We start from the raw sequence: 11,296 nt of genomic DNA, 5'->3' as shown, positions 1-11,296 counted from the left end.
TGGAGGTACCTTAAAAAACTAAAAATAGAGCTACCATATGATCCAGCAATCCCACTCCTGGGCGTATATCTGTAGAAAAACATGGTTCAAAAAGATACATCCGGGGCTTCCCTGGTGGCTCAGTGGTTGAGAGTCCGCCTGCCGATGCAGGGGACATGGGTTCGTGCCCCGGTCCGCGAAGATCCCACATGTCGTGGAGCGGCTGGGCCCATGAGCCATGGCCGCTAAGCCTCCGCATATAGAGCCTAAAAAAAAAAAAAAAAAAAAGATACATCCAACCCAGTGTTCATTGCAGTGCTGTTTACAATAGTCAAGACAGGGAAACATCCTAAATGTCCATCGACAGATGAATGGAAAAAGAAGATGTGGTACATATATATAATAGAATTTTACTCAGCCATTAAAAAGAATGAAATAGTGCTATTTGCAGCAACATGGGTGGGCCTGGAGATTATCAAACTAAGTGAAGTAAGTCAGACAGAGAAAGAAAAATATAATATGATATCACTTATATGTGGAATCTAAAAAAAATGATACAAATGAACTTATTTACAAAACAGAAAAACAGACTCACAGACTTAGAGAATGAATGTATGGTTACTGGGGGGAAGGGTTGGGGGGAGCGATAGAGTGGGATTTTGGGATTGGCATGTACACACTTCTGTATTTAAAATAACCAACAAGGACCTACTGTATAGCACAAGGAACTCTGCTTGATATTCTGTAAAAACATAAATGAGAAAAGAATTTGAAAAAGAATAGATACATGTATATGGGAAAAAAATGTAGTTGAATGCACAACAATGTGAATGCACTTAATACCATTGAATTGTACACTTAGAATGATGAAAATGGAAAATTTTATGTATATTTTACCCCTATAAAAAAAACAAAAATATATTTGCAATAATATAAAAAAAAATAAATTCTCTGTGGATAGGCAAAAGATCCAGAATAGCCAACACATTACTGAAGAAGAACAAAGTTGGAGGACTGACATTACTCAACTTCAAGACTTACTATAAGGCCATAGTGATCAAGATATAGCAAAAGAATAGACAAATAGATTAATGGGCAAAATATAGAGCCCAGAAATAGACCTGCATATATATATAGCCAACTGATCTTTGACAAAGGAAAAATGGCAGTACAATGGAGCAAAGGTAGTCTTTTAAAAAATGGTACTAGAGAGAGAAAAAAAAATAATACCAGAACAACTGGGCATTCACTCTTAAAACTCTTAGAACTTAATAATAAGATAACAAGGGACTTCCCTGGTGGTCCAGTGGTTAAGAATCCATCTTGCAATGCAAGGGATGCCGGTTCGATCCCTGGTCAGGGAACTAAGATCCCACATGCTGTGGGGCAACTAAGCCAGCGTGCCACAACTAGAGAGCCCGAGTGCCGCAACTACAGAGCCCATGCGCTCTGGAGCCCTCGCATCACAATGAAAGTCCCCGTGTGCCACAACTAAGACCCGACGCAGCCAAAAAAAAAAAATAATAATAAGATAACAAACAACCTAATTAAAAAATGGGACAAAGACCTTAACAAACCTCACCAAAGATACACACATAATAAATAAGTATATGAAAAGATGTTCCACATCATAGGTCATCAGGGAAATACAAATTAGAACAAGATACCACTACATGCATACTAGAGTGGCCAAAATTTGGAATATTGACAACCCTAAGTGCTGATGTGGATGTGGAAAAGTGGGAACTCTCATACATTGCTGGTGGGAATGCAAAATGATACAGCCACTTTGGAAGACAGTTTGGCAGTTTCTTATAAAACTAAACATACTTTTAACATATGATCCAGTAATTGTGCCCCTTGGTATTTACCCAAATGTATTGAAAAATTATGTCCACAGAAAAACCTGCATATGAATGTTTATAGAAACTTTATTTGTAATGTCCAAAATTTGGAAGTAACCAAGATGTCCTTCAGTATGTGAATGGATAAATAAACTGGGATACATCCAGACAATGGAATATTATTCAGTGTTAAAAAGAAATAAGCTGGGACTTCCCTGGTGGCGCAGTGGTTAGGAATCTGTCTGCCAATGCAGGGGACACAGGTTTGATCCCTGGTCCAGGAAGATCCCACATGCTGTGGAGCAACTAAGCCCATGCGCCACAACTACTGAGCCTGCATTCTAGAGCCCATGAGCCACAACTACTGAAGTCCGCGCACCTAGAGCCCATGCTCCGCAACAAGAGAAGCCACTGCAATAAGAAGCCCATGCACCACAATGAAGAGTAGCCCCCCGCTCGCCACAACTAGAGAAAGCCTATGTGCAGCAAAGACCCAACGCAGCCAAAAATAAATAAAGAAATAAGCTATCAAGCTATGAAAAGACATGAAGGAACCTTAAGTGAATCAAAGAAACAAAGCAAAAACCATGCGATTTCCTCCAGTTTCTCTGATCTATAGGGACTTATTTCTTGCTTCTGGGATAAGAAATAGATGGTTTCTTGGAGCCCTTTCCATCTGCACCCCTTGCACATTCCAGGTTTCAGGCTGCCTTTCAGTCTTGGCCAGGAGATACCAGAGGGGGAACAACTGGGAAACTCACCCTGACTTGGTGGTTCTTTGACTTCTGTTTTTCCTTCCTCAAGAATTCTGCTGGGCTTCCCTGGTGGCACAGTGGTTAAGAATCCACCTGCCAATGTAGGGGACATGGGTTCGAGCCCTGGTCTGGGAAGATCCCACATGCCGCGGAGCAGCTGGGCCTGTTGTGCCACAACTACTGAGCCTGCGCTCTAGAGCCCGAGAACCACAACTACTGAGCCCACATGCCACAGCTACTGAAGCCTGCACGCCTAGAGCCCGTGCTCAGCAACAAGAGAAGCCACCGCAATGAGAAGCCCGTGCACTGCAACAAAGGGTAGACCCCACTCACCACAACTAGAGAAAGCCTGCGCGCAGCAACAAAGACCCAACGCAGCCAAGAATAAATAAATAAAATAAATAAATTTATTTAAAAAAAGAATTCTGCTACCATTTACTTTTCATAATCTTCAGATAGGTGTTGCATGCATTCTGCCTAGGTTATAAATTGCATTCAGTGGAAGAAATGGGATGGAATGTGTTTTCTCTATTTTGACAGGAATTGGAAACTTCTGTTTCTCTTTTTGTTGTTGGGTATTATATATTTTTTTGGAAATAAGTCATTTGTCAAATATTTGTACTGTGAATGTTTTTCTTTCAGTCTGTGGATTGCTATTCAATTTCTTAATGGTGTCTTTTGATGAACAGAAGCCTTTTTATTTTGTGAAGTCTATTTTTCTCAATTTTTTTCTTCTGATTAATGCTCTCTGGGTCCTTTGTAAAAAATATCTTTGTCTACTCCAAGTCTGCAAAGATATTTTTCTATGTTTTCTTTTTTTAAACTTCTGTTTTCTCCTGTTTTATTGAGATATAATTGATATAACATTGTATGTTCAAGGTGTACAACATAATAATTTGATATATGTATATATTGGAAAATGATTACCACAGTAAGTTAATATCCAGCACCTCACATGGTTATAACTTTCAAATATACAATACGTTATTGCTAACTATAGTCACCTATGTTTTCTTTTATAAGCTTTTTTTTTTTCTTTTCTGTTTTTGCTCTTTGTTTAGGTCTGATCCATTTTGATTTAATTTTACATATGGTGTAAGGTAGGAATCAAGAGTCATCTTTCCCTGATATATTTATCTGGTTGTTCCAGCATTATTCACTGGATTTACTCATATATATATATATATGTATATGTATATATACATATATATATATAAAAGTAAATTTATCATTAATTTTCCTACGTTTTAAATGCATTCTCTCATTATTTAACGCTTTACATTAAAAGTAAACAAATCACAATTTAAAAGTAACTGTATTTCGGGGCTTCCCTGGTGGCACAGTGGTTTAGAGTCTGCCTGCCGATGCGGGGGACGCGGGTTCGTGCCCCGGTCCAGGAAGATCCCACATGCCGCGGAGTCCAGAGCCTGTGCTCCGCAACGGGAGAGGCCACAACAGTGAGAGGCCCGTGTACCGCAAAAAAAAAAAAAAAAAAAAGTAACTGTATTTCAAATAATTGATTTCCTTTGTAATCCTATACATTGTATATTATGCCCTTTAAATTATTATTTTGAGAATGGGTTCACAAGCTTTACAAGATTACCAAAGGTATCCAACACATGTTAAGAATAATGTCTTAACCCATGTTAAGAACCCCTGGTGAGGTAGAAAGACACAGCTTTAGAACCAAAGAAACCTGGGTTTAAATGCTCATTTGTTGCTTCCTAGCTCTGTGACCTGGGGCACATCACTTAACCTTCATTCATTTTCCATACTTACACATATTCAATAAATGTCTATTGCATACCTACTACCAGCCACAATATTAAATCTTATGGATTTAATACAGACAGACATAACCTTTCCTTTACAAAGTTTACAGCTGAGTGGGGAGGCAGATGAGTCAGTGGGTCATTATACAAGACTGGTGAGTGCTTTGATAGTGAATGACAGAAGGCTGTGGAAGCTTAGGGGGACTCCCCACTCAGACTTGTGGGGTCAGGAAAGATTACCAGAGATAAGAACACTAAACAGGCCTCAGGATAAGTGGACATTAGCCAAGCAAAGAGAGGGAGAAGAGCAATCCAGGAAAGGGGATGAACTCTTTCGAGAGGCATGGCATGGTTGAGAAACCAAGGGAAAACCGCGATGGGGAGAACTAAGGGACCAGTAGCTCAAAGTATGACTGCAGAAGGAGTCAGATGGGAGGGTCTTGTATGCCATCCTAAGGACATTGGCTTCATCCTAAGAGAAGTGAGAAGCCATTGATGGGCTTTCATCATTGATGGGTGAAACAGGTAACAGGATCAAATTAGTTTTGTTTTTTGTTTTTTTAAAATAACTTTGATTTGCAGAGACTGCACTAGAGGGATCCCGACTGGAGGGACAATGATTTGGAGATTATTGGAGAAATCCTGATGAGAGAAGGTGAGTGCATGGTTAGTGGCAATGTGGATGGAGAATGGATAGATTTGGGATAATTTGTAGGTAAATGCAATAAAGTATATACTGGAGGCTCTGGGGAATGAGAGAAGATTTCTGGTTGGACCAATGGTGGTGTAATTCACTGGAAAAAGAGCAGGCTTATGGGAGAATATAAGGTCAGACTTGAATCTATGGGTGTGAAGTGACTGAGGATGTTCGTCAGACTTTTGGCCATATTGGTCTGAAGATCAGAAGAGGCGTTTGGCAAAGGAAGTCATCTGTGTCCATATGGTAAAATGCCACAGGCGGCCTTCTTCCTCTGGACCTTTGTTCAATATCTGTAGAGAATGTACTGTATGCTGCGTGTTGGGGATACAGCAGTGAACAAGAAGACTGGGTTTCTGCCCTCAACCAGTTTTCCGTTTACCTCTCTAAACTTGTTACTTTTTTTTTTTTTTTTTGGCCGCGCCGGGGACCTTGTGGGATCTTAGTTCCCTAACCAGGGATAGAACCCGTGTCCCAGTAATGGAAGCGTGGAGTCCTAACCACTGGACCGCCAGGGAATTCCCTCTCTAAACTTGTTCTTAATCTGTAAAATTAAGATAATAATGAGAATAAGAGAGATGAGTCGATGTGATGGCACCTGGCGTTTTTTGTTTTTGATATTTGTTTCTCGTACCCAAAGCCGGAAGATACCTGGTTACTTTTGCTTTTGTATCCTTTCCCCGTTGGGTCTTCTGCGCAGGCGCCCTGGGCTGCTCAGGGGCAGGGGGTGGGGCGGGCCAGAACTACAGCGGTCTGCCCCGGGGCCAGGGCCCGGGAGGGTGGAGGGAGCTGGATGCCCTGACGTCATCAAGCTGCGCGTCCCGCAGGGCGGGACCCGAGCGCGACTACGCGGCCAGCGGACCGGGGCGGGTTTGTGGGGAAGCGAAACTGGGGGAGGAGGAGGCGGCTCTGGCAGCGGCAGGGCCAGGCCTGGTGGCGGCGGCATCGGCGGCCTGATCCCCCCCTCTCCGCTCCTTGGCAGCTCGCCCTCTTCCCTCAGCGTGAGTGCCGACGCGCGGCCCGGGGGGAGCGAGCGGGCGGGCCCGCGGGCTCAGTATCTTCCCCTCGGCCCCCCACGGGCGGTCGTGACCCTCACCGCCCTTTCTCTCTCCCTTCCTCCTTTACACCCTTCTTCCCCGCGCCCCATCCCCAGTCCATCAGCTGCCGCTGCCAAACGTTTCTGCGCACACATTCACACACTCACGTAATCTACAAATGAAAAGACTGGCCCGGGGAGATGTGAGCTCATCTCTTCCCTCTATGAATAGGGGTGGTAGTGCGAAACCGAGGCCCAGGTAGAGAAGACTGGAGAGGGGATTTGAACCCCTTCCCTGGGGGAGCAGCAGGTAGAACCAGGCCTTCTGCCTTCCACTTAGAAGTCCTCTGCCAGGGCACATTCTTTTGGATGTGTAGGTCACTTGAGCTGGGCACTGGTTAGCTGTGCGGCCTTCCCCTCTCGGGCCTCAGTTTCTTTTAGTGGAAAAGGAGAGGGTTGAATGAGGTGATTTGGAAGGCCCAAATCTAAGGTGGTTTGGGGAGGAGCATCGGTATCTCCTGCCTTTCGGACGCTATTTCCTCTCCTTTGTTGGCACGTACCTCAACACAGTTCTTGAGTTTCCTGTGCTTCCAGTCTCCCCCGGAGTAGCTAGGAATCAGAGGGCCCTTTTTGCTTACGTTATGGGCCTTTGGGGTGAGGGGATATTTAACACGGTAGTTTAAAGTGAAATGTGGCTCAGCCTGGTGTTGCTTTCTGTTTGTTCAACGCCTCCTGTTCTTCCTACTTCCGCAGGATAGCCCCTGCCTGTGCCTATAAGAGGCTGCCTCCTTAGGAAGGATGAAATTATGTGTTGGGTAGGCTTCCTCATCCTTGAGCTGGAGAGAAGTGAAACGTGATTCATGTTTGAAATCACGAGGGGATCAGTGGTATCTTTGGATTTCATCACTCTCTTGCTGCTGTGACCCATACTGTAAGCCTGTTCTTGTGCACCTGCAACTCCCCTTTCCTAAGGGATTGCAGCCCAGCTGAGCACCCACCTGTTTGCTCCTATTTTTGAGTACTTTCTCTTTTCTGAGTCCTCTTATAAACAACGGTTGTGTGTAAACCACACTGTATTCACTTCTACTCTTAATTGTTCTTTAATTTGATCATTCCTTAAGATTTCAGGAATCTCATAACCACTTCATTCCATCTCATTTTTTCCCCTCATGCTTGCCTCTCATGCTTACCCATGGGCATGGATGATGGTGACATGGTGCCTTGCCTGTTTCCATTCTTTTTTGTGGAGGTGGGTTCTTGTTCTTAAACTTGTTTTTGTATCTGAGTCCTATGATATGGCTACCTCCGGTCCTGCTAACTTTCCCACTCTTCTGTTTCCTCAGTCCTAAGTCAACCACTGCGTCCATTCCTTACTCCGTTTAAAAACTTGCCCAATTCTCCCATGTTTTCAAACATCCTGAAGTAAACCAAAACCCAGCATTTGTATCATATTGTATAATCTCTTAATTGTCCTGGTGAAATAATAATGGTGATGTAGCAATCATTCTGGGATGATTTTTTCACCCTGGAAATATTTGTTGATATTCATCAGGTTTCATAATTAATTTCTAGTGTACATTGTTGTCACACATAGCCAGTGTTGCATCAAAAATATAGAATAACAAGTACGCAAGGTGTTTTTCCTCCTGTGGCTCGTGGAGTTGATCCATGACTTTTTGGTATCTGACACCAATGGCCCAGAGGCCGCGGGTCTGTGAGCACATTTTCCAGTAAAACTAACAGCTGTTATTGAAAACCAGAGCTTGGCTAGCATCCTTCCTGGACCTCATTCTGAGGAAGAAGCTATTCAAGTGCTGGCAATGGAAGCTGTTTGGAGTTGACAACTTTCATGCATTAATGGTTCATTCCCATTCTTTGAAATTCCTGCTGTGATCCTAGTGTGTCTGACAAGGGCAGCTGACTATCTGGATTTGTGGTTGCAGCAACAATGAGGAGGAGAAATGATTCAGAATGCACTGCCCCTCTCAAGAAACAGAAGAAAAGAGTTGCAGAGCTTGCCCTGAACCTCAGCTCTACATCTGACGATGAACCTCCCTCCTCTGTCAATCATGCAGCAAAAGGTAAGCTTACCTATGTGGTCAGAGGCCACTGACCATCTGGTTATTTGAATCACTGATGCCTGAGTTGGGCAGAGTACAGTTCAGTGCCTCTTGAGGAAGATTAGGCAAATTCTACAGAGGGATACTGGTTGTAGACTCTCTTCTCTTTTACCATTCTCCTCCTGGGAGTTGGGAACTTGTTTTAACTAAAAAATTGGAATTTTTACAGGTGTGCCTTAGTTCTGTTGTGGTCCTTCAGGTGGCACTCTTTTGCTGCCTTAAACCAGGTGGAAGTAGCGGTGAGCATTGAGTGCCCTGTGCTTTCAGCTGTTAATGATCTTGGGGCTCTTTCACAGGGCTGGGCTCTTTGCTGCAGTGATCTGGCCTAATTCCTCTCAGGTTTTTGCATTCTGTTTCCTCAATTCCCTCAGCAGTTATGATCAGAAACACCCAAATGAATTGGAGCATCCCTGTGTTCCTGTTTACTTTAAGCTCTAAGGATTTCACTGATCTGGTTGAAACTAGCATTTTGCTTTGCCTGCTTTTTAGGGTTACAGATGTTCACAGTTTCCACAGGTGCTTTCTATGAGAAATTGTGAAGCATCTCAGAGCTTGCCTGAAATACCAAACAATTAGAAGTAGTTCCATTTGCATTTATCTTTACTTGCCAGCTGTATTAATTTCCTAACAAAGTACCACAAACTGGGTAGCTTAAAACAATAGAAATTTATTCTCCACACTTCTGGAGGCTAGAAGTCTAAAATCAATGTGCCAGCAGGGCCATGCTCCCTCCCAAGGCTCTAGGGAAGAATCCTTCCTTGCCTTTTCTAGTTTCTGGTGGTTGCTGGTGATCCTTGGTGTTCCTTGGCTTGTAGCAGCATAATTCCAGTCTCTGCCTCTGTGTGTGTCTGTGTTCAAATTTCCCTCTTCTTATGAGGATATCAGTCATTGGATGAGGGCCCACCCTAATCCAGTATGACTTCATCTTAATTTGATTACATCTGCAAAGACCCTATTTCCAAATGCCATGTTCCCAGGTGCTGGGTGAACATGAACTTTTGGGCACTATTTAACCCAGTACACCAGCAGTCTTGCATTTTGTATCCTCTGCTGGGTCACTGGTAAATTGGAATGAAATATGGTGACAGATTGATGACTGAAAGAGTGTGAAGAATCCTTTGAGGGTGATAGAAAATACAATTTATTCTCAACTGGTTGGCTAATTGAAGGGCGGTTACTCATCAGCTGTACTGAGTAGCTGGTCCAGAAAGGAGAAGCTTGACAGGCCTTACATACAGCTAATGAAGCCTTTGGGGCGGCTGTGATCCTGGCTGGATCAAGAGACTCTCTTATAACCTTGTGTGTGGAGATACGTGTGCCTTTAAAGTTGTCACAGTGTATTCCAGGGTAGGTGAGAAAGGCTGTATGTAACTGAGGTTACTAAGTGGGAGGGCAAAAATATATTGGGCGTATAGGTTCTAGGGCCTGTTGAGGAAAGGGAGTTTTGCTATCACCTGGGATTTGAGCAACTTGATGAAGGTAGAGTCTCCTTGGGCAGGGCTCTGGGGTAGTGGGAGAAATGGCCTGCAAGAAAGGGAGAGCGTGCCTGGGGGAATAAATGATACTTAGGTGGTGGAGGTATCTGGTTCTAATCGGATCTTGGGGGACAACTGCTCTCAAGAGAATGGCTCCCAGGTAGAGGAAGGTGTATAGTTAAGGATCTTTCAAGGGAACCAGTCTAATTTAAATTTCAAGCTTTTAAAAATGTGACTGTGAATTGAGATTATCCTCCTCCCTCCCACCCTCCCACGAACTCACTTTAATTGTACCAAATGTCTTTAACCTTTTCTAGAAGTAGCACCGTATGACTCAGTCAGAATTGACTGTTGCTGTTGTTTGTACAGAATGGAAATCTAGAGGTGGCCTGTACCTTGTATGTGTCTGGCAATAGGCCATTTGGTCCCTTTCATTTGCATAAAAATGAGGCAGGAGGCAGAGGCAAACAAACATTGTTAGATTTCCCTGGGTCAGCTAATTTTAGGAAGGGCAGCTCCACATTGACCAAAAAACTCTGAGGGCTAGAGTCTGGTGTCTTCATCAGCAAGACTGCCCCTCCCCCTGCAACCCTATGCCTGGTGTGGAATAAATGCTCAGTAAATATTTACTGAATAGAACCAATGGAAGGCAGCAGTAGTATCTTTTCCAAGAAGCTTAAAATGCTTTGCCTCATTCATTTTGCCTATGTCTCCTCCAGTCTGCAGAGGATCATTTCATTAAGTACTTCGCATTTATATCATCTCTGTTCTGTGTTGGCTTCTCTCAGGCATCCCCTGGACAGTGTGCCCTCGTAGTTAACTATCTCGCCAGAAACTACATATCCCCTGAGATCTATATGCAGCTTTCCTATTCAAGTCATTGTATTAAAGCAGGTGTGTTTCCTTTTGCTCCAACCCCTTCTACCCGGACATACTGTTGAACAGATGATTGAAAAATGCTCTTTAGGGAGTACAAATAGAAAAAAAAAAAAATAGTTGCTATTTCTGTCTGTCTGGGCCTTGTTTGTACTTTCTCTGCTAGATCAATGTGATGACTCATTAATAGAACTATTTAGTTTAATCGGTTTTTATTTTACATTATTGACAGGATAGCTGCATTGCCAGTCAGAGTCTAACATCTGACCAGACTAAAGAAGAAAAGGGATGTTGTTGTCATGGCCACTGGGGCATCATATACTCTTTAGAGTATTTTAAGAGGAGTTTGAAGGCATTTTCAAGCTTAAATAAACTCTTGGAAATTTGCTATTAAATAACATTTTGAAGCAAGGAGAGGCAGATGGAGGTCATTTTTTTCTTTTTGGTTGGTTGTCACAGAGAAACTGTGGTCTAGACCCCAAGACAATTTCCTTTTCTCTTCAGCTGTGCATCTAATGTGGGCTCCTGGCCCTCCCACAGCATGTTGCTTTGGAAGTGGCTGGGCTCCTTCACCGGCACCACACTGAAAGTGCCTTCCCCTCCGTCAGGTTTAATTCTACGCTAAATAGGCCATTTTCCCTGAAACACCATGGTTTTCCTGTCAGCCCAGATTCATGACCTTAATCAAAAACTTCCTTTATTGGTGTCTGTTTAAATTGCTTTAACGAGTTACCATTTGTCT

The 11,296-nt window shown here is 43.3% G+C and overlaps 1 protein-coding gene across 2 annotated transcripts in view; it reads left to right on the top strand.

Annotated features, from left to right (window-relative positions):
* The first annotated feature begins 5,930 nt into the window (after positions 1 to 5,930).
* Positions 5,931 to 11,296, top strand: part of CMTR1 (cap methyltransferase 1) — a 57,934-nt gene continuing 52,568 nt past the window's right edge. For both annotated transcript variants that reach the window (XM_060021892.1, XM_060021891.1), the window contains exons 1-2: positions 5,931 to 6,048; positions 8,027 to 8,164. In XM_060021892.1, the coding sequence (XP_059877875.1) occupies positions 8,032 to 8,164 (133 nt within the window). In that variant the 5' untranslated portion in view covers positions 5,931 to 6,048; positions 8,027 to 8,031. The remainder of the gene's footprint in view (positions 6,049 to 8,026; positions 8,165 to 11,296) is intronic.

Source organism: Delphinus delphis, chromosome 10, assembly GCF_949987515.2.
Source record: "Delphinus delphis chromosome 10, mDelDel1.2, whole genome shotgun sequence".
NCBI classification, from domain to species: domain Eukaryota; kingdom Metazoa; phylum Chordata; class Mammalia; order Artiodactyla; family Delphinidae; genus Delphinus; species Delphinus delphis.
The sequence above is the reverse complement of the archived record's forward strand: the minus strand, read 5'-3'. Positions and strand labels throughout refer to the sequence as shown.